Source organism: Gasterosteus aculeatus, chromosome Y (assembly GCF_964276395.1).
Source record: "Gasterosteus aculeatus chromosome Y, fGasAcu3.hap1.1, whole genome shotgun sequence".
Lineage (NCBI taxonomy): Eukaryota > Metazoa > Chordata > Actinopteri > Perciformes > Gasterosteidae > Gasterosteus > Gasterosteus aculeatus.
In genome coordinates, this window is record NC_135709.1 from 9882483 (window position 1) to 9905935 (window position 23453).

Below are 23453 nucleotides of genomic sequence, written 5' to 3' on the forward strand. Positions count from 1 at the left end.
TTCGAATCTTTATTCAACTTATTATTGTTGGAATGCATTAAGCATTCCACGTATTGTTCTTCTATTCTTTATTGTTGGAATGCATTGAGCATTCCAAGTATTGTTCTTCTATTCTTTATTTCAACATATTATTATTCTTCTATTTCTTCCGTGGCACCTTTCAACTCGTTCACACTTTCAGCTATTAAAACCATTCAAATATTAAAATGTTCAGCTTCTTTCCGGCTTCCGGGCTATGACTTTTCAGCTTTCCACCTCTTAAGCTTGAATTTATAGAAATCAATAATCATTCATATTTTAACATGTTTAAAATCTTTCAGGTACAGACACCATTTAAACTTTCAAATGTTGACACAAGTCTCAACTATTTTATGAAAAAAACTGCTTGTTGATATCTATTGTACTTTTTTCATAATCACTGATTATGTTTCACTAGTTCTTTGCTCCGTTTCTGACTTTTACATGTGTATTTGTGTATTTACGTGTGTATTGCGTCTGCTAGAGGGGGACCTCAAGGAATCTGGTTAAAAAAATATGGAACTTCTGTCCTTGCAGCCAAAGTATACACTCTTGAGGCTTCATTTCTTCAGATTAATGAGGGCATGGTTGTGCTGATTGGATTAATGTGTTCATAGAATCCCAGAGTTCTTTAGTTTTGGCCTACGGAGACCAACAATCACACAACCTCTGCTAAAAGCCCCATAGGCTCCAATACAAATCTGCCGACATATTTCTCAAAAAATCCAGAAGGTACACGTTTTGTAAACTGCGACAGGAGCCGTATTTTTTACCGGATAGACATAAAAAAAACCCTCTCTGCGTTCGGTAGAGTCTTGGGTCTCGCACAAACGTCGTATTTTTTAGATAGCTGTTATAGTTTTGCGCTGGTTGTCATTTGTTTGAGGTGTGGATTCTGTGTAACTCGCTGTCCTGTGTCTGCCCTTTGCAGCAGCTCGTTAATGAGCCTAGGTGCGCCGTTGCCGTGGTTACTCGCACACACATGCTGCAGTATCTCTGTCTGTGACTCACAGCTGCTCCTATGACCTCATTAGTGGAGTCACATGACGCAGCTATGTTTTCTGTCAACAGACTAATATGCTAAAAACACTCGCCCCCCCCCCCCCCCTTCACCCTGACCTCTTCTCACTGTTAATCACTCACTCCGTCAGTCTGTCTGTCTATTTCTCCTCCCCTCTCCCTCTCTATCTCTTCCTCACCACCCCTTCCTTCCTCACCCTCTCACCCTCCCTCCCTCTATCTACACCCCCCCACCTCACCCAATAGGTGCGCCGTTGCCGTGGTTACTCGCACACACGCTGCAGTATCTGTCTGTGACTCACAGCTGCTCCTATTACCTCATTAGTGGAGTCACATGACGCAGCTATGCTTTCTGTCAACAGACCAATATGATAATGATGCTCGACCCCCCCCCCAATCACCCCTCACCCAATTCCATTATTACAAAATAAAAGCCTCAATGATTATCTGTACCTTAACCATGAAGCTCAGAATGAGGCGGTTTCGGTGAAATACGTATTGCTCTTTCAAATACTACTACAACCACTACAAATATTACTAGTACTACAACTGATACGTCTACTACCATAATACTAGTATTTCTACTGCTATTAATACTACAACTACTACTAATGTTATTACAAATACTACTATGGCTAATAGTATTAGTATTACAGCTGTTTCTACTGCTATTGATACTAAACCTACTTCTACAGCTAGTACTACTAATACCACAATTACAACTATAACAAATACTACTACTAATATTACTACAAACTATTTTAAACCTCTTTTTATTCATCTCAGCTTTTGTTATTTCTGTACTTTTTAAAATTCATTTAAGCTCCTGCAACTTCTGTTTTTTGAAAATGTATTGAAATTCAGCTCCCCCCACTTCTTATATTTTCAGCAGTTCTTTAAAATAATTTATGCTTTTCTTATGCCTCTATTAACAGCAATGTTTTAATATTAATTTCTGTATTCTTTTTTTGCAATATTTTACATTTATTTCCGTTGTTTTCATTTCTGCTTTTTTAGCAAATCTATTGAAATTCCTTTCAGCTTCTCCCATTTCTGTATTTTCAGCCATTTCAAATTAATTTTAGCTTTTCTAATATCTGTAATTTCAGCAAATGTAATCAAATTCCCTTCAACTTTCTGTAATTTCAGCTATTTTTAAAAATTTATTTCAGCTTTTTGCATTCCAACGCATGTATTTTCAGCAATTTCAAATTAATTTCAGCTTTTCTAATATCTGTAATTTCAGCAAATGTATTCAAATTCCCTTCAACTTTCTGTAATTTCAGCAATTTTCTGAAGTTCATTTCAGCTTTCAGCATTTTGCATTCCAACACATTTTCAGCAGGAAATGCATTTTCTCGTTAAATAATGTAATTGTCTTCTTACAAGAATTATAATTAAATCTGCAGTTCTTATGTTTTTGTTACAGTATGAGAAAAAAGACATGAGAAAGAATTGCATGACAACCAGGCGATTCAAAGTAAGTTACCAGAGCTGAATAAACCGACTCTATTCGCCTTTGCTTCTCCTATTATGTGTTGACTCAATCATCAACGCAATTCAGTGAGCCAGGTGGTACCTTCTCTTTTTTTTTAGTTTGATGTTGCCAGTCTTGTTCCCCTGGAGCTCTTCTATTTTATAACTGGCATCAACCCTCTCCTTCGCTTGCCCAGGCTGCTCAAGGTGAAATTTAACACGGTTTATTGTGTTTTCTAAACAAACCAGTGTGTTCCAGTTCCCACATTCTGGCAAACTCTGAGAATCTTTCCACATAAATCCAACCTCCACCTCTTACAAAGGAAAGGGTTATTTCACTGTATATATCCGTTTTGAGAATTGTAATTACTCACATTTGACTGTTTAAAATGTTTGATTGCCATTTTTTAAGCCAAACTCCTTAAATGTTTTTTTCTCTATCAATGCCTCCTTAGATCAACTCCTCCTTTGAGTTCAATGAGCGTTTAGAGGCCATCTTGACCAAAGCCTACATCTACAGGTCAGCTTCCACCCGATGGTATCTTATAATATCTCTGACTGTATTCACACCCAATCAGCCTTTGCGCTGATTATCACTGCGCCAAATAAATCAGCTTTTATCAACAACTTTATCATCAGGTAGACGAACGATTAGCTCACATTCCCTCGGATGCAGCGACCCTAAATTGTCCTGATTAGCAGTGAATGCAGCCTTACTGTACTGGCGGTTCTATCTCTGCATCCCCACATTGTCGGCCTTCATTTAGAAGGACTCAGATGAACAGATTCCCTGGTTTCCGGTGTTCCGTTGCGTATGTGTTGGCTCTCTCGCTTTCTGTCTCTCAGAGTGATCTGCACCACCACCTATCTCCTTTACTGTCTCCACTGTAATGCCTGTCTCTACTACTGGAGCTTTGCCTTCACAGTAATAGGCTCCACCATATGGGTGTACAATGGCAAAGGCAACAGGTTGGCGGTATTATAATTTGTCATTCATTTGAAAACCCATCCTGTTCATTTTAAACATTTTCCTTCTCTGTCTCTTTCTAATCTCTCTTTCTCTGCTCAGTTACATTCGCTGTTACTACTTTGCGGTGAAGACCCTGATCACCATCGGTGGTCTGCCGGACCCCACCACCCTGTTTGAGATCATCTTCCAACTCATCAACTACTTTGTTGGAGTCTTTGCCCTATCATGATTGGACAGGTAGGCATACGAGTGTAATTGAGATATTAGTGCCCTCCGCCTTCCACATATTTAACCTTAAACGCTCCAGTGTCTTTATTACACCCTTCAGGCAGCAAAGACTCATACTTCATAAATGTCTTTGTGGAAGGACAGAGTTAAATAGGCAAGCGTGTTTTTGTCTCTCAGATGCGTGACGTAGTGGGTGCAGCTACAGCAGGTCAGACCTACTACCGCACATGTATGGACAACACGATCAAATATATGTCCTCGTATCGCATACCCAGAGACGTGCAGAACCGCGTCAAAACCTGGTACAACTACACCTGGCAATCACAAGGCATGCTGAGTAAGGAAAACTCTGTCATGCACAGTCATATGCATGTCATACGTCTGACCTTTAAGCCGTGCAGTTCTTTCACTGTCCTCCTACCAGATGAGCAGGAACTGCTGACTCAGTTGCCAGATAAGATGAGCCTGGACATTGCTATTGTTGTGTTCAAAAATGAAGAAAACTCCAGACGAACAAAAGATACTGCAGATCGAAAAAGTTAGATCTAAAGAGTTTAATAAAAGAATAAGCGTTGCGCCAAAAAGTTAACACCTCGATCGAGGATTCGTAAGCTTCTCCAGTCCACAGGCCACAGAGAGTCCTTTGACTTCAACGTAGTTAACTGTCTACCGGTTTCACTCACGAACCCCGAACGAAGGGACAAACACGTACATATATAGAAAATCGGAAAGGTGTGAAAACTATTCTATTGGTTTACAGAGTTCTTCTATGATGATTGGGTTAAAGTTGGTGCGGTAGGCAGTGTCTACGCCTCTGGGCACATGACGTCTTCTGATGCGTTCAATGTTGACTAGTTATTTGAAGTGGTGCAATGTGGTATTACACTGAATGTCGCGTTCAGTGTAACCTGGGTTTTTTAGTGTCTGACAATGTAAATGGTTTTATTACATTTTCCTGTATGCACATTACATTTAATACAATGATATTTTAGCTTATTGACTCAATTGATTGTCTCAGAATTACAGTTATACATTGACATTACATCGTTCTCATTTCTTTATTGATTACATAATTAAAAAGGAGGAGAATTGAGTTTTTAATAACCTACAATCCATCCCTTTACACCAATCTTGGTGTAACAATTCACACGTAATGAACAAAATACATAGGGAGGGGAGTGACAGTCGGATCAATGTCAGTCTTGTCAAAGGAGTCATCTGTATCACTGAGATCCATACTTACCACCGGCATCATCCGGGATTGGTTTTCCTGTGACAGTGCGGTGGCTATGAGTCTTGTCATGAGGGTTCTGATACAGGGGATACAACAGCATCCACATAGGATGAGAATGCTGGCCATGATGATAATTGCGGTGAGTGCAGATATGAACAATTGCTTGTATTTACCAAACCACGAGTCCAGAAAACCTGTGAATGAGTTGTCAATGCCACTGTTCTCGGTTAATTCTTCACTTAGGGAACTCAGTCCTGCCAATGCTCTAGTCACAGATCCGTCGGGGGCAGTGTTATTGGGAATAAAGGTACAGCACATAGATCCAAACATCTTACACACTCTGCCCTTCTCAGCCAGCAGCATGTCCAGAGCCATTCTATTTTGCCATGCCATTAGTGAGGTTTTATCCAATTGCTCTAACAGTCCTTCGATTGCATCTCTAGTGTAATTGACGAATCGTTGCTGGTTGTAATAGATGTAATTAATCCAATCTACATTCTTGTTAATAGTGGGCCACAGGAATATAGATTCAAATCCTGCAGCTATTTGGTTACGGGCTTTGTATTGGTCGGGGACCCCTCTCGGAACACCTATGGCGTCAATGTAGATGTTCTTGTCGAATGAAGTTGCAAGCATTTCTCTGCGGTTTCTGTCTAGTGCTTGGTTGCGGGAGATTCTTATTTTCATAATATTGTGAGTTTGTTTGTGTAATGGGATCATAGACATGGGCATGATTAGACGAACCATAGCACAGGTACCTGTCCAACTCTTAGGGAGATAGACTCTAAGAATTCTGTCGCCACAATACCACCACACGTCCGCACGGGCAGTGTTTTGTTCAAAAACTCTGCTGGTCGTCACATTCCGCTCTCCCGCTGTAATGTTAAAAATGGTGGAACAGTCTGTCAAGATTCCAACTTCTTCTGATCCTTGACTGCTATGTAAACAAGTATAGTTGCCTGGATAATACGTGAACGTCGGAGGATTAACTGGATGCACTGCTGGGAAAAGTAAGTTTAAAGAAGTACAGTTGCTGCTTGTCTGCCCCTGGAAGAAAGACAACATGCATAAAAAACCATCTGGATCATTATTGGGGTTCAGGGTGAAGGGCACAGTGGCCAATTGAGGTCGTGCTTTGGCACACACTAAACCAGGGGTCTCAAACTCAAATCAGCTGCGGGCCAGATGCAGCCCACTTCAACCGAACGCGGGCCAGACTAGCGTCCGAACGGCATGGTCGACAATAACACAACTTAACACTCACTTTCAAAAGCAGTCATTGAACCCCACCCTGGGGAATCGGTCCGAATGAGACTACAACACTAGTCCTCCTTTAACTCAGCGGGGGAGACCTAAGGTCATGTGACCGTGGAATTCCTTTATAGCCAAACGTGAAGTTACGTGAATCGAAGCTGCGTAGTAATGGACGAGACGCTCGTCGGTGACGTCAGATGCTTCATGTGTTGTTAGTGTGAGTCGTAAAGGAAAACTTTATTAAACGAGCGATGCTAACGGTTAGTCACATGATCACCTGCGCGAAAGAGGGCAGGAAACTGAATTTCACCCTCCTGCTCTCTGCACCTCGGCCGACACACACGACCCGCCCCCCATGTCAGTCACATGCATGCCACGTTCACTGGACAAGCACACAGTAGGAAACCAGAACATCATAACATGTCCCACACAGCAGCTGACAGTGGGGTTACAGTATAAAACTTGCGGGCCGCACTAACATTACACTTTCATATTAAGGATGGGGCCACAAAATATCGTCCCGAGGGCCGCAATTGGCCCGCGGGCCGCGAGTTTGAGACCCCTGCACTAAACAGTCGGGTCGATTAAGGTCTTTCGCGGTGTACAATAACCAATTAAGCCACTGGTTTTCCTGAGTGTACCCGGTTTCAGTTGCTATGGTCAGTCTTGTGGAGGAGATATTCAAATACTTTATTAATGGTTGAGGGATAGGAGATGTTTCCTTTGGTGGAGCTGTCGCAGTTTCGGATTCAGGCATTACTGTGGAAGATGGGGTTTCTGGGTTAGATACAGTCAGAACAATATCCCACCAGGGATCAGGTCCTTCTTTATCCACCCCCAGCTTATAGGTTCCAGTCATGTCTAGTTGTGGAGACGCTATCGCTAAGTTGACAGCGTTGCAACGGGGCCAAACGATGCTTTGTTGGGGACAAGTTTGTAGGGGTCCAATTAGGGCTATTTGACCAGCCCGTCGATGCTCTGGGTTGACGTAACCATGGGGATCAGTGTGGGCAAACACATCAAGCCAGTTTTCACAATTTCCAGTGCACAAATACTTATGATATTTGGCCATTTGAGTTATTGAGCTCCATTGTAGTTTTAATGAACCGGCTGGGCAACCTCCGGTCATACATAAATCAAAACGTGCTACACAAGGTGTTCCGGTCACACATTTCACATGGATCTGAGGTTTTGTGGTGAATGTGTTTCTTTCCCTGTTGGATCGTTTGGTTCGGTGATGAACTTGTGCAAAATTCTGTCCCTGGGTACAATCTTTACCATTATGTACGGTGGAATTCAGTTGTGGTTCTGGTTTGGTCAGGGAGGTTTTTCCTCTTACTTTCATTGGTCCTCCCCACCATAGAAGTGGAAGGAGTATGAGACCAGTAAAGAAGACCATCCCTAACCAGAATTTAAATGCAGTGAGACCACACCTCTTTCTGATTCTTCTCCCTTCGAGGTTCTCCATCCCTGTTAAACTCATTCCTTTGAATTTATCAAATCTTGCCGTGTAAGTGTTCTGGTTGGTGGTTCTGTTGCTTGACAATGGGTTAGACGATGCCACTTAGTTTTGGTGTGACCTCTTACTTGGAGTGCGTGTGAAGTCCTTGCAATGACTTCAAACGGTCCAATCCACCGCGGTTCAGTCCACTTTCTTTTGTGAACTTTCAACCTTAGCCAATCACCTGGTTCCGCTGATGACACGTTCTCATCAGCTGGTGTCTGGTTGGCTCTTTGAATCTGTGTAGACAAAACTCCAAGCTGGTCACATAACTTTCCATAATATTCAGACTCTTCAACTTGAAATATGTCTAGCATAGGACTGTCTCCCAACTCTCTGTCTGGACCCGGCATGGGTCTCCCCGTCATCAATTCATGAGGAGAAAGGAAAGTTTTCCCTCCCTGTGAGGACCGCATAGACATTAATGCAAGAGGTAAAGCATCCAACCAGGTAAGCTTAGTGCCGTGACAAATCATAGCTATTTTGGACTTAATGGTCCGATTAGCTCTCTCGACTATCCCCTGTGACTGTGGGTGATAGACTGCTCCATGTGTGTGTGTGATGCCCAAATACTTTTCAACCTCGTGTAAGTGTTTGTTTGCAAAATGTGTGCCATTGTCAGACCTGATTCTTCTGGGAACTCCATATCTTGGTAGGAGCTCATTTTTCAGCCATTTGATTACCGTTTTGGCATCTTCTTTTTAACAGGAGATGGCTTCAACCCACCTGGTATACCGGTCTACCATTACCAGTTGGAATCTGTACCCCTTCACTCGGTTCTCTGCTCCCATGTCTGTGTAATCGATGCAGATTTCTTTGAAGGGGGCATCTGGAACTGGGAATGCTCCTTGTGGACATTTGTATGGTTTTTTCAGGTTGAAGCTATTGCAAGTTGGGCATTCTTGGTGGTATAGGTTGACCAATTCTTTCATATATGGATGCCACCATATTCTGGAAACTTCTTCTTCGGTTCTTTTTGAGTTGACATGAGAAGGGCCATGAGCCTGTTTGATGATACCTTGGCACAGTTTTGCTGGTGCCACAAGTCTTCCATCATGTGATCTCCACAGTCCTTCTTTTTGTGTTGCTCCCTTTTGGGACCACTGGTTCTGTTCATACACCCCTGCTTCTTTCTGCATTAGTTTGATGTCTTCAATTCCCAGTGTTGGCAGTTGTGGTGTTGTGATGGTTATCATTTGTCTGGCGTAACCTCCAGCTTTCTTTGCTGCAAGGTCTGCTGCTTCATTTCCTTTTGCGACTAATGTTTGGGATTTTTGATGTCCTTTGCATTTCATTACTGCTACTTTAGTTGGCAGTAATATGGCTTTAATTAGTCGTTCTAATAGTTCTTTGTGTTTCACTGGCGTGTTTTCTGTTGTCAGGAAACCTCTTCTCATCCATTGTGGGCCATCCACATGAACTGCACCATGTGCGTATGCAGAGTCTGTATAAATGTTTACCGTGTGGCCTTCAGCATATTCCAGGGCTTTTGTTAATGCTATTACTTCAGCTAGTTGTGCTGAAGCAGGTTGTGGGATGATGGCAGCTGCGATGGTGACATGTTGGTGTCCTTTTTGTTGCACAACAGAGTAGGCTGCCACATTTCCTTCTTCTCCTTTGTGGCAGCTTCCATCCGTGAACAGGGTCATTTCTGGTTTGTCCAGAGGGGTTGTTTCTAGATCAGTTCTGATTTTGAGATCAGTTCTTGCTATTGCTTCACAGTTGTGGGGGATGTTTTCGTTCATTGTCAAACCTTCTGCCATGTTGATTTGTTCATGTGCAAACATTATGTGTGGTTGTTGTAAGGTTTTGGAGATTTTGGCTTGCCTTCCTGCTGTCATTGTGAATGCGCTTGAGGAGAGGTAGGCAAGGACGCCATGTTCTGTGTTGACTTTGAGTTCATGGCACATAACCATGTGTGCAGTTTTTTCTATTGCCTTCTTTAGAGCTGCTAGATGTCTTGTACATCCCGTTTGTCCTCTTTCAATGTGATCCAATTGTGGGCTGTAATACATCAGAGGTCTCCTTCCTCCCTCCTTTTTCTGAAACAATACTGCGGATACCATCCCATTTGTTTCAGAAACATCCAAATGAAAGGGTTTTGTGTAGTCCGGAGTTGCCAGATGTGATGCTTGGCCAAGCTCCTGCTTGGTTTTGGTGAAGGCTTCTTCTGCTTCCTGTGTCCATGTCAGAGGTGCTTTCATGTTACGGTTTCCGGCTTCTGATAGAAGTTCTCTGAGTGGTTGTGTGAGGGTGGTGTAGTCCGGGATGTAATGCCTGCTGTAACCTTGTAGCCTGTTTTTGACAGCAGCGTGAGTAGTTCTTTTGTGACTTTTTTTTTTTGAACACACTTCAGCTGTCGGTGCTGCCAGCAGTAGGTCGTCAACATACTGGATGATGATGACGTCTTTCAGTAGGTGTAACGGTGTCATGTCTTTCTTGAGGGCTGCGTTGAATAGGCCAGGGCTGTCTTTGTAGCCCAGGGGCATCCTGGAGTAGGTGTACTGATGTCCTTCAAATGTGAAGGAAAATATGTCTCTGTTTTCTTCATTTAAAGGCAAGCAGAAGAATGCATTCGCTAAGTCAATTACTGTGAAGAACTGTTGTTTTGGTGATATGCTAGATAATGCTACATAAGGATCAGGGACTGAAATGTTTTGTGTTGTTGTTGCTTGGTTGATGGCTCTTTATCCTAATTGCGTTGTTCAATTGTCCTGCAACGCGGGAGAGAGGCTCGTGGTCGGGAAGAGTGTGCACCTTGGCGTCTTGTTGTACTGCGATACTCTCCACCAAGCTGGAGCACTGGGTGAGGAGGGATCTCATATCTCCGAGAGCCAGCGTGTGTCCTGCTGTCAGTGTGTTTAGCGCTCTCAGCCATGGTTTTCCTCTGTCTTCAATTGATGGCAGTTTCTCTACTATCATCTGGGTGTCTCTCATGCTGAAGGGTTGATATTGTTGTTGTCCATTGGGTAGTGACAAAAGGGGGGCTTGGAAGTCGGGATGGGCATGTACCGGGAGCTGATGGCTTGTGTGACCTCTCGACCTGAGGTTGTGGTTGTGTTGGGCTGGGGCGGCGTTGTCTCCTATCAGTGTGAGATGTTCCGGGAACTGGACTGTCCCCCGGAATGGGAGGTCAAAAGGTCGCTGGGCGCCCTCCGTATGAGATCTTGGTGAGTTCTGGTCTCCCTGGAGAGATTCTGGCCTCTGTTTCTGGTCTGGTGGTGTGGTTGGGTAGACTCTGGGGTGAGAGGGTGCTTTGTTCTGGCCTGATGGGGGTCGTCCAGTCACCGTAATTTCCGTTGGAGCCACTCAAGTTGAGAGGGTCGACGGAGGCCTCTCCTCTCTGGTGCCATGCTGGGTCATATTCCGCTGCTGCTGGGGTTGTGGTGTGACTTTCAGGTCCTGCTGAATTGAGGAATGGGTTTGGGCTTTGTTGCATGCTGGCTTCATGGCTGTTCGTCTGACTGCGCATGCTTTTTTCCGTTAGCTCGTCCCCAGCGGTCAGGTGTCTTTTCACTGTGTCTGTGAGGTTCTCTAGTTGTGTTGTGAGAATGCCCACGGCATGGTCAGTTAATGTCGAGCTTACGTCCAGTGTCCCTCCTTTTACCTCCAGTATGGGTGCTTGTAGCTGGGGTTCAAAAGGACGTCCTGCTGCATATGGGGGGGGGCATGAGAGAGGGATGAGGGAAGGAGGCAATGACAGGCTCGCTCCTGTCATTGTCTTTCTGTCTGGCATCTCTGTTGGTGTACTCTTTATGATGGCTTCAGGCATAGGGGGTAGCGTGGGAGAATCAACATCAATGGAAACAGGAGACATGTAGGCAATTTTCATTTTGTCCATCCCTTCTACTATTAATTGTCCGATCGCCAAGTCTTTTTGTGCTTTCTCGATCTTGTTGGATTTGGATCTAAACCATGCTCTTTTCACATTGTTTACTTTGGCCATCTCCAGTCTTTGTTGAAGGATTGTTAGCAGACTCTGCCTTTGTTCTTTGGTGGGAAGTGTCATATTTGATTGGTCCAACAGTCCGTCTGTTCTCCATTCCAGAATGCGCTTTTTTATTCTCCTCTCTGTCTTGTGTCTGTCCTGAGGTGCGGTGACATCCCCAACTTTCCTGCACAGCACGTCAAGCCATGTATAGGGGTTTTTCGTAGTAGCCATCTTCAGGTCTGACCAAGTGTTGGTGTAAACAATACTCACCGTTAAATAAGAAAGATATGTTACTAAAATTAGTTAGGGTGCTTGTAAAAAATGTATGGAAATGGGAAAAAATTGGTTATGTTACAGAAATGTGCGGACAATGGGAAAAATGGTTATGGTGATTATAGGAATGTGCGAAAAATGGGAGAAAATGATTATGTTAACAAACAATGGGAAAAAGAGGTTAGGTTACAGAAATGTACAGACAATGGGGGAAAAAAATAGTTATGGTGATTATAGGAATGTACGAAAATGGGAAAAATGGTTATGGTATTATAGGAATGTACGAAAATGGGAAAAACAGGTTAGATTACAGAAATGTACGAACAATGGGGAGAATGGTTATGGTGATTATAGAAATGCACAAAAACGAGAACGATGTGTTAGAGAGAGCACCGACTGTTCAACATGCAGGAAAAGAAATCTCGTGCAGACAGAAATCCCAGTTTCGGAAATGGGACGGTGAGAAAAATCAAAAAGGCACCACTGTCAAACAGTAATGTCAGTAACAATGCTGGTGGGGAACAATAATCACATAGCGTCATAAGTTTGTCATAATTAAAATCAAATATTTTCCGAACCGTCGAATATGTGTCAGGAATAATGCTTAACAAGTCTAATGGTTAATCAAAACAGCAGGCCACTATGTCAAACTTTAACGTAAATAGCACTACTCTCAATGCTTAAATGTCCGTATGTGTGGTTGATGAACTTCTACCGCTTCATTCATCCACTAGATGTCAGTATTTAAAATTAGTAAAAATATGTTAATTGGTTCCTAATCCGCCATTTTGTAATTACATTCACTATTCATTTCCGGCTACCATCTTGTAAAGTTCCAAGAAACATGTGCTCCGCGTTCCCCACCCCCAAACAATGGTGGTTTCGGTCACAGTCCTTTGTTTCAAAGAACAAAGCCTTGCAGGCCCTGTTTAAACCATGTGCTCCTTTGTCCTCACGAGATTAGGCCAAGAACCAAAAAGCTTAACTGGTTGCGGCCGTTTCAAAACAAAACTATACAATACACTATTATATACAAAATCGCAACGTTTTCAACTGATCTATATTTATTGTAAAAATTTATCCAGTAATTTATAATTTAGTATCCTCACCCTTTTCGAATTTTAAATTGTAACTTCCAGCCTTCAGGGTCTTGGCGCGCTGGTCCGTGACTCTGTCCTCACCTGCAAGGCGAGTTATATGATGACCTATTTCTTATCTTATCTCCTATCTCTTATAATTTTAGGTCTATTTATCCCTGCACTTAATTATCCGCAAAATTTTAGTCAGTTCTTGGCAACTACGGCGCGTGGCTCTGTCCTCACAAGTTCCAAATTTATTTATTTATTTTTTAGTTATCTAGCCTCATTGGCGTCGTCTAGTTCATATTTTAATTTATTGTGCCGCCTAACAGATTCTAAAAGAGCTTACGGAGACAACGAAGAACCGCCATTACAACGCGAACCTCTTCCACTCAATTACTGCTGGTATCACTCCTGGTTCCATCAGGCCTTGTGGACTTAACTCTGCTAGCGCGTTATACACAGTGCATTACGTATACAGTCTATAAATTGCTATACGTTTATCCCCAACTGGTTAGAGGCCTATACTAGGTTTCCATTCATTCTACGACTGATCAGTTAAATAACGTCGCCCATTCACTTAACGTTAACGCTACACAACCGAAACTTCGTCGGTAACACACACAGAGACGTCCAAACAAACACTATATACAATGTGCCCCTTTTTATCGCAACGCCCATCCAAGCTAAGAGAAAAATCTCAAAATTTTAGTTTACCTCAACACATCGTACTTTGTCCACTCACACCTAAATGTTCTATGATAAACTATACAGCATTTCGGTTTTTAAACAACTGGTTGCCGGTTACCTTTTTCGATGGCGCCGTGTGAGTGAAGAAAATCGATCGCTGGGCCTTTGTTCAGATCAGCTGTTCCTCCGTCCGTCGCTCCTCATCACGTCGGGGTCACCAAATTGTTGTGTTCAAAAATGAAGAAAACTCCGGACGTACAAAAGATACTGCAGATCGAAAAAGTTAGATCTAAAGAGTTTAATAAAAGAATAAGCGTTGCGCCAAAAAGTTAACACCTCGATCGAGGATTCGTAAGCTTCTCCAGTCCACAGGCCACAGAGAGTCCTTTGACTTCAACGTAGTTAACTGTCTACCGGTTTCACTCACGAACTCCGAACGAAGGGACAAACACGTACATATATAGAAAATCGGAAAGGTGTGAAAACTATTCTATTGGTTTACAGAGTTCTTCTATGATGATTGGGTTAAAGTACATAATTAAAAAGGAGGAGAATTGAGTTTTTAATAACCTACACTATAGACGTCAACTACTCCATTGTCAGCAAAGTCCGTCAGCAAAGTCCGTCTTTTTCAGGTAGAAATTCCTAAAAGATACCCGAACAAATTGCACAGTGTAAGAGACAAAGCAGGACATCTGCTGCGTTGTCATAGAGATCAAATGTCGGGAGACATCATAAAGGTTGGCGAGGTGCAGGTGGTCGGGGGACCGGAAAGGAGGACAGTGTTTGTCACTCTCAGGGCAGGATCGGTCTTTGGAGAAATCAGGGGAAGACATTTTCAAAGGTGGCGATCAATGAAAACTTTGTCTTTGAAGATGCTTACAAATGGCAAACAATAGTAAGATTTATTATATACGTATCTAAGCTGCCGTTCTGACAAATACCTTAGAACAGGACGTGGGGTTTTCAGTCTTTTTGTGTGAAATACCATAAACCTTGTATAGAAAAGTCTAGCAGACCAGAGCTTTTCTCATGCTAATAGGTCCAATGAGGTAGAACATAACCTTTCACACCATAATGTGTGTAATTTGCAGTTTGCTTGCGGTAGGCGGCGGTAACAGGCGAACAGCAAATGTAATCGCACACGGATTTGCCAACCTCTTCATCCTCGACAAGAAAGACCTGAATGAGATCCTGGTCCACTACCCCCAGTCCAAGAAACTGCTCCGCAAGAAGGCCAGGTCAAACATCAATGCACCCACAACAACAGTTACCTGTTACACTATAACTCTCTGCTTTGTAGACGTCCTGTGCAGATGAAGTGGGGCCACCAGATCAAAAATCAACTCTCAGAAGCCTTCCTTTGTCTGCGTTGTGTGATTGTTCCTGAATCAGTTACTCTCTCACAGGAAGATGCTCAACAAGGGAAAGAAACCTGAACCCAAAGAAGAGGCGAACCCCGCTCACGTCGGCAGCCCCTCTCAGACCAGAAACTCCCAAACTGCTGAGAGCAGCCTTGGAGATGGCAGAGAAATCCTCTGGACTGAAAGGAGCTCTGTCTAAATTCAAAGAGAAGTACAGCAAGTCCAGCGTCTCCCTACAGGTACCGCAAATACAGTATGGACGCGTGACAGAGACAAGGAAGAGAATGTCCACTGTGTGGTGGATTAACGTCTTCCTTTCTCCTCCAGCCCTCCCTCTCCTCCTCCCTGCCTCCTCCGTCCCCCACCTTCAGTTCCGGATCCGACCGAGACGTGGACTCGCCATCGGCCGTCTCCACCTGATCTGCAGTGCTCCCCGCCTCCCATCGCCCCGACAACGGCAACTCCGCTGTGCCTCCCTCTGCATCCAGGGGCCGCGGTGACGCAGACCAGGAGCGTGATGTGGACCGAAGAGAGGCGGGCGTCGGCGAGGTCGAAGGGAGCGAGGGTGGAAAGAGGAAAGAAAAGAAGTTGTGATAGTTCATTAGAGGATAAGGACAAAAGATCTTTAAGGAGAAGGGAAATCGGAGGGATCACTGGGAAATGAAGAAATGCTCTTTTTGAAAGGAATGTGGAAGAATAAACTACGGAAGGGAAGGCCGGCTATAAAGTGGCAGAATTTTGGAGCGCAGAAGTGACGAGGTGTTACTGATGAACACGTACAAAACTGCTATACCTGATCTGCAAGTGGGCGTTTTGTAGGACAGCATCATTGCAAAAATATAAAGGCAGTACTGTAATCCACACTGACCGATGTCCACTAACCAAATATCACTACCATGACATTAGCTGTTGTAGGATGAGCTGAGTTAACCATTAGACTAAATATAGTTAAAAAGCAAGATAAAAGCAAGCCATTCAACTCTCCACTATTCAACCACATCATCATCTACACCGAGGTGGCAATGTCAGGCCATAACTGTGAACTTGGACGAGTCCTTTCAACGGAACCGAACTTCTTATCTTTCCAAATCACACCAAAAGGTTTTTGCTGTTGTTGTCTGCTGACTGTAGGTTTCTTTTGTAACTTGAATTAACAATTTGCCTTACACGTTGTGTAATTTAGGGTGTGAGTAGTTTGCAGTGCTGATGTATTTAAAAGTGGTTCTGAAGAACAACACCAACCTAGAAAACCTGTTTTTAATGTTAATGTTTAATGTAATAAAATGATCTTCTGTACTCCATCATGAGAAATGTTACCAAAAATGTTGACATTGTCAGGTCATTGTAACGTCATCCTAGATTATTCTGCATGGATTTCCAGGCTCTCTTTGGCAATGATAGCTTTATGAATTGCGAGTTAAAACATCACCTTTTTAACTGATTTAACATGCTAATCTAAGCAGTATATATTATATACATATTAATAATCAATCATGTAAATATATAGCCATCAACACATGTAATAGTATTGATTTACATATTTTATAACTAAAGTCAACATTTTAATTTTCATGTTTTCTTATGTACAGTAATGTAAATACATTTATATTTTGAAAGTTAGATGAATTTCACTCTCCTGTTCTTGTAAGATCACTTTCCTGCTTGTAGTGCTGTGACATGTACATACTGTACATTCTAATAGTGCTTAATATATAACGTGTGCTGTAAAATGTTATAGTTATATGTTATAATGTTACAGACACAGCATGATGTTTTTCTATAGATGGTTTTATCGATACAGCCTCTGAAAAAGGGCTAGCCACACTGCCAGACCATCTATAGAGAAGATTTGCAATGTTTTTCTCCTTTATGGTTATATGTTTGTGTGTGTGTTTGTGTGTCTGTGTATATGTGTTAGTGTGTGGTGAGAGGGGAGGGATTTTAGCATAATGAACACAATGAATGTGTATGTAATATAGGGCCCTTAAAACTTGTGAGTGAATAAATTATCTGTATCAGCATAAGCAGTCGTGAGTTGTTTATCTCCCAGGGGTCGTCGTGGCGCAGGGGTTAGAGAAGGTGTGCTGGGAAAATGTGAAAAAGCCATGGGTTTAAAGTGTAATGTAAGTCGCTTTGGATAATATTTACATGTAATGTAATGTAACGTATCTGTCCTCTGGCGACCCAACATGGCCGCAAGTTAACAAACAACAACAACAGCAACAACAACTAAAGGAAGGAAGTTATTTGCAACAGGTGTTGTTGAAGAGGTGATGTCATCATAACGACCTCGTTGTCGTTGCTTTAAGTGACGTCAGAGTGCGCTAACTGACTCGTTGGAGGTGATGAACCACTATGAGGGAGACATAGTGGGGAAACTACATTTCCCACAATGCTCCGCGCCTTGACGTCGGTGTTTTCGCAGGCGTCAGCTGATCCAACCGAAGTCAGGCGGAAACGTACAGGCTGCGTGCTTGCGGTGAAGTGTGCGCAGCGAAGTCGCTCGGTGAGTTGACAGCAGTCGACGAGCCACCTCGCGGGCTTCCATCGATCTGGTGTTGGTATTCGCATCGATTGGTTCACCATAAAATAATGGAACTTAGCAGCGGCCTCCCCTCACGCACAAGCTATTAGCTGTGAGGCTAACGGCAGCTAGCTGCATCTTTTAACGAGCCAGCGAGCCGCTGGGGATGAAGGTCCGGAGGTCTTCATCGTAACGAAGGAGAAGCTGCGATGGAGGAATGCGATGGGGAGGACACGGAGACACCTGATCTTCCCCTGGAGGTGAGTTTGTCCATAACTAGAGACTAAAGTTATTTAGAGTAACTTTTATGTAATACAAAATAATTTAACACACTGGGACGCATCACAAATGTACAGTATATGTATTTTATCAAAAGTATTCCCGTTCCTGTTTCCTGAAGTGTGCCAAAAATGCTTTTAAAATGAGAAGAATGTGTATTTTGAAAGGCACCAAGTCTAAAATTATAATATGATCTAATTGAGTATATCAAAAATAAAATAAACTACATACATTGTTTTTACAATATGATACACAGGAACAATACAATGTACAGGTTGTTTACACTTTCATGTAACCTAATGCTGTATTTTGATCCCTTGCCGCAGATCCTAGTTTACATCCTTATTCGCTTTCTTCACACATCGGAGAGGAAGGAAGCCTTGCTGGTCAGCCGCAGTTGGTATTATGCCAGCCAGGACCTTAGCTTTCAGGTGATTGCCTCACATCATGATTTCGAGGCGCTTCATTGGCTGTAGACCCACAGTGCCGAAAGGCGACCGTGGAAGGATCTGCTTTAAGGATCTGCTTTATATGCTATGGGGTCAATTCAACCGCATGCCACCTCTTTCTTTGTTCCTGTTTGTGCAGAAAAATGTCACCTTCTGCTTCCTGGCTTCAGCCTCGTCGCTGGAGCTGATCAAGGGTCTGAGCAGAAAGTCACGCTGCAGTCTTATTATCAGCCAGCTCGATGGGTTCAGTATGTCCAGATCTCTGCTTCTGGAGGTGCAGTATGCTGTTATGATTCAAACGTATAGCAACTTGGGTTAACATGATTTCAGATTCCTTGTACGTATCGATATTCTCCGGTGTTTTCACATCTGAAGAGACTACGTGATTAAAGATAGATTGTTATGTGATTATTATAAGATGTTTTATTTGTCCAAGCTGCAACTTAAGAATATTTCAAACTGAATATTTATCACACATTTCCTGAAGAGCCCCTGAAGCTCCCCCTCGAACCCCAAATGAATCCTGCTTTACGAGGCCAAACAAGACAAATTAGAAGTAGAGGTGAATGGGGGAAAAATCTAAATATGGAGCATTATTGATCGTCTGTGTGTCCATATGTTTCCACTCTGGACTGAAACGGTAGCATTTATTGTGAGAACGAAATTGATCGCTGCTGTCATGTGAACTGTGATTTAAATTAGCATTGTAATCTCCCCTTAGATGATCTCCCTATTCCTCCAGGGAATTTCCCCAGGAGGAGGGCTTCTGACAGCCTTTTAAAAAAAACAATCTGAGTAACCAAGTCAAGGGACACATTGTCTTCAGGTCTCCCCTCCTGAAAGGCCGTCATTGTAGTCAACCAGGAACAAGGATTACATTACATTACATGTCATTTAGCGGACGCTTTTATTCAAAGCGACGTACAATAAGTGCATTTAACCATAGGGTACAAACTCAGGAGAACAAGAAACAAGAAAGTGCAATTTCCTCAAATAAGCCAATTTACAATTTGCTATAGATGAGTGACGTTACAAGTACAACTTAAGTGTTACAATTTGTTAGTCTTTAGTCGAGGTAGAGTCTGAAGAGGTGTGTCTTTAGTTTGCGGCGGAAGATGTGAAGGCTCTCTGCGGTCCTGGTGTCTTCAGAGAGCTCGTTCCACCATTTCGGCGCAAGGACAGCGAAGAGTCGAGATCTAGTCGAGTGTTTTGCTCTCAGTGAGGGAGGGACGAGTAGTTTTGCAGATGCAGAGCGGAGAGTGCGGGTTGGGATGTAGGGTTTGACCATGTCCTGGATGTAAGCTGGACCCGATCCATTCACAGCACGGTACGTGAGCACCAATGTTTTGAAGTGGATGCGGGCGGCCACCGGTAGCCAGTGAAGAGAGCGGAGGAGTGGAGTAGTGTGGGAGAATTTCGGAAGGTTGAAGACCAGTCGAGCTGCTGCATTCTGAATGAGCTGCAGAGGTCGAATGGCGGTGGCAGGGAGACCAGCCAGGAGGGAGTTGCAGTAGTCCAGGCGAGAGATGACAAGAGCCTGAATCAGTACCTGCGCTGCCTTCTGAGTGAGAAGGGGACGTATTCTCCTGATGTTGTAGAGCGTGTATCTACAGGATCGCGTTGTCGCGGTGATGTTAGGAGTCAGGGAGAGTTGGCTGTCGAGTGTGACGCCGAGGTTCTTAGCGGTCAAAGTGGGCGTTAGTACGGAGTTCCCAAAGTTGACTGTCAGGTCCTGGGTAAGCGAATCTTTTCCGGGAAAGAGAAGTAGTTCAGTCTTGTCGGGGTTGATTTTCAGATGGTGGGCGGACATCCACTGGGAGATGTCAGTTAGACAGGCAGAGATCCGAGCCGCCACCTGGGTGTCCGAGTGAGGGAAGGAGAGAATTAGTTGGGTGTCATCGGCATAGCTGTGGTAAGAGAAGCCATGCGAGCGAATGACAGCGCCAAGAGAGTTAGTGTAAAGCGAAAACAGGAGGGGACCCAGCACGGAACCCTGAGGAACTCCAGTAGTAAGAGGACAAGGTTCCGACACAGATCCTCGCCAGGTTACCCGGTAGGTGCGGCCGTCGAGGTAGGACGAGAGAAGGGAGAGAGCAGAGCCTGTGACACCAAGTTCCTGAAGGGAGGGAATAAGGATCTGGTGGTTGACCGTGTCAAATGCAGCAGAGAGGTCCAGAAGGATGAGGACAGAGGAGAGAGAGGCGGCTCTAGCAGTGTGGAGTTGCTCTGAGACAGCAAGGAGAGCAGTCTCTGTGGAGTGGCCTGCCTTGAAACCCTTGAAGGAGGTTGTTACAGTGGAGATAAGAGGAGAGTTGATTAAAGATAGCACGTTCAAGGGTTTTGGACAAATAGGGAAGAAGAGAGACCGGTCTGTAGTTGTTTTCTTCAGAAGGGTTGAGGGTGGGTTTCTTCAGGAGAGGGTTGTCTCTTGCCTCCTTCAGAGAATTGGGAAAACAGCCAGATAACAGAGCGTTGTTGATGAGACAGGTGAGGAACGGAAGAAGGTCCGGTGCGATAGATTGTAGAAGATGTGATGGAATGGGGTCAAGAGGGCAGGTGGTCGGACGGGCAGAGGTTACTAGGGTAAGAATTTGGTTAGGAGAGAGGGCGGTGAAAGTGGAAAGTGAGGGCGAAAGGATAGTTCAGGGCGTTGAGTATTTGCATGGCAGCACTCTTATCATTTTGGATGATAACATGTTGCGATCCAATGTTCAGAGCAGCTGCAGGTGTTTCTGCGAAATTCAAACCCTTATCGCTCAACTCAGCAATAGCGTGTGTACGCGCTTCATTGAATTTCCTGCTCAAAATGAAGCAAATTGCTCTCCCTTGTCTTCTTTTAGGTGGGTCTGTGCCTGGGCTCCAAGTTGGAGAGCTTGTCCCTGCCTGGCAGCAGTATCACCGAAGCCTCTCTGCTTGCACTCCTCCCCCGCCTCACCTCCCTCCGCAGGCTGGACCTCAGGGGCCTGGACAGCTTCTTCATGTCCGGCCCTTTCCTCTCGAGGGAGAAGCATAGACAGCAGGTTTTATACGTTGCGTTATGCGTCAAGGAGTGTTTGAACACCGGAGTGAAGTGCTAATAAATGAAACAAAAGTTGACCAATGGCATTTGGGAAAATGCAAATGCCAAAGGTGGTATCTAAGAAATTGCCTGTTTGGTTTAATAGAATTTGGGGAGATGGTGCTGTGCATTTTTTGAGGGGACACAAACATTTTATGTAATGGTAAGATTATGAAGTAATAAAGTAATAATGATTTCCTAGGCAAGGCACGTTTATTTGTATAGCACATCTAAAAAAACAAGGCAATTTAAAGTGCTTCACATCAAACCTTCAAACAAACAAGGAAAAAGAAAATGGATTAAGAAAATTTATTAAAAACAGACAAACAAGCTTAAAATTGCTTCACTGGACTGTTTTCATGTCCCCAGTCTCTACGTCTTTAGTGCAGCTTTCTGGGAGTTTGTTCCCGATATGAGGCACACAAAAGCTCAATCGTGCCAATGAAACACTGTTACTAATCTTTTTGTTTTTAAAGAGGAGGTAATTGGTGATTTGACACAGATTCCTTCATGTTTTATGCAGCAGTCTGCCCTTAAGAACTGTAACTTATTTTTGGACCTTTTCCCGGGTAAATCTTGAAGACCTTTTGTGTCCTACTGTCAAGTGTCACGCTTATGTTCACTACACTATTACGACAGTTAAATGTAGCCTCACCGCTCATATTGATCCCCCTCAATAAATGTTTATGTCATTGTGTTTGCACGACTTTATAGTTTTTCCACCTGTGGCTCCAGATTCAGCTCAAACTCCATCTTGCGGTTGCAGGTCCGGTCGGCTCTGTCTGGTCTGGAGGAGCTGGACCTGTCCGACCTGCGGTACCTCTCCGACGTCACCTTCAACCGGCTCACCGGCTGCGCCCCTCGCCTCCGCCGCCTCTCGCTGGCCGGCTGCCACATCGCCTTCGAGTTTGACCCGTACCGAGGCTGCCCGGTGGGGGACGTTAAGGATTCCTCGGCATTGCTGTCGCTGAGGAACGTACGGAGGCTGTTGACGGAGCAGAAATCCTCCCTTGTTGCTCTGGACCTCAGCAGGACTTCTATTACCCCCGAGTCACTACGCACTATAGCACAGGTCAGGTTTCCTTCAGTCCCCCGGTACCTACACACTGGTTTATTCAGTGACAAAATACCTGCATTCTGCTCATGATTTCAGTGCGGCCTTTAACTTTTCCTAAAAATAAGTGTTTTGCTTTCCTGTGATCATAGAATGCATAGAACGAAGAAATCGAATATAATATTCAGAATTCTGTTTTCATTATTTTATAATGACTTGAAAGTAAGAATTGTGATGTTTTTGTTACCTTTCTATGTACATTGTGGAGCAGGTTCATATGTGTCCAAGGCAGCCAGCACGGTTCAAGAAGCCTTGCGATGATGATGATGATGATGATGATGATGATGATGATGACATGTATGATGTTATGTCAGCGCTGATCACATTCATTAAGAAAAGGAATTTAAAAAAGTTAATATATCTTCTGTAGCAGATACCATCACAACTTTTAAAGACTTTCAACAGAATTTAGGTCCTTTTGTGGTTCTCAAATGTTTCTATTCAATCTATTATTTTTTTAATTTCCTGAAACTTCTAGAACTATGTTTTAAAATAAAACCAAACATGTATTTATTGGGCAAGAGTGACTCCATCCAAAGACATTACATGTTTTTTATTATATTATATTTTTTTATCCTGTGATCGCAATTTTTCCAATTTTCTGTCCGCTTGGTCTCCTTTTTTAATAATAAATGTATAAACTCAACACTAATGCACAATCATGTTCATGACCTTTTATTTTCCCGGCACAAACTGTACGCTACAACTAATTATATCAACATAAACACAAAAGGAAAACAGAAACAGAATCTGAATCTTTTATATTTATTTAAATTACATACAACAGTTTGGGCTTTTGAAATGTCTTTTTCCTTGATGGTTATTGATAAAATAAACTTATGTATTACAATACACACAACTCTTACAGTGGTCATATCAAAAGTGTAAAAACAAAAATAACAAGCTATAAATATCTAACTACATATAGGTATAAAATGGAGCGTGGTTATGTAGAGCTGCGCTGACCAAATAATGATCAACAGCTGCTTTT

General features: G+C 43.3%; 2 protein-coding genes across 7 annotated transcripts in view; both read left to right on the plus strand.

The window, feature by feature from the left end:
• The window catches only part of LOC120812510 (cyclic nucleotide-gated channel beta-1-like), a 39625-nt gene extending 22566 nt beyond the window's left edge, over positions 1-17059 (plus strand). For 2 of the 5 annotated variants that reach the window (XM_040168604.2, XM_078097564.1), the window contains exons 11-18: positions 2468-2518; positions 2635-2721; positions 2970-3034; positions 3361-3483; positions 3584-3721; positions 14769-14915; positions 15084-15277; positions 15366-17059. In XM_040168604.2, coding sequence (XP_040024538.2) covers positions 2468-2518; positions 2635-2721; positions 2970-3034; positions 3361-3483; positions 3584-3713 — 456 coding nt within the window. In that variant the 3' untranslated portion in view covers positions 3714-3721; positions 14769-14915; positions 15084-15277; positions 15366-17059. The remainder of the gene's footprint in view (positions 1-2467; positions 2519-2634; positions 2722-2969; positions 3035-3360; positions 3484-3583; positions 3722-14768; positions 14916-15083; positions 15278-15365) is intronic. The other 3 variants (XM_078097563.1, XM_078097565.1, XM_078097566.1) reach the window with 3 other exon arrangements.
• A 317-nt stretch (positions 17060-17376) lies between these two features.
• On the plus strand, positions 17377-23114 carry LOC120812522 (uncharacterized). 2 transcript variants are annotated; one of them, XM_040168621.2, is made up of 5 exons: positions 17377-17822; positions 18168-18272; positions 18430-18564; positions 21131-21310; positions 22115-23114. In XM_040168621.2, the coding sequence occupies exons 1-5, from the start codon at positions 17772-17774 to the stop codon at positions 22493-22495; spliced, it is 852 nt and encodes a 283-aa protein (XP_040024555.1). In that variant the 5' UTR covers positions 17377-17771; the 3' UTR covers positions 22496-23114. The 2 variants fall into 2 exon arrangements, with proteins under 2 accessions (XP_040024555.1, XP_040024556.1); XM_040168622.2 differs by lacking the exon at positions 18430-18564 and having other exon boundaries at positions 17460-17822.
• Positions 23115-23453: the final 339 nt, after the last annotated feature.

Excerpts from the sequence above, each read along its gene's own strand:
- LOC120812522 (XM_040168621.2), top strand. The coding sequence starts at position 17,772 with ATGGAGGAATGCGATGGGGAGGACACGGAGACACCTGATCTTCCCCTG. Across the intron at positions 18,273-18,429 it reads GCCAGGACCTTAGCTTTCAG|AAAAATGTCACCTTCTGCTT; the intron begins GTGATTGCCTCA and ends CTGTTTGTGCAG. Across the intron at positions 18,565-21,130 it reads CCAGATCTCTGCTTCTGGAG|GTGGGTCTGTGCCTGGGCTC; the intron begins GTGCAGTATGCT and ends GTCTTCTTTTAG.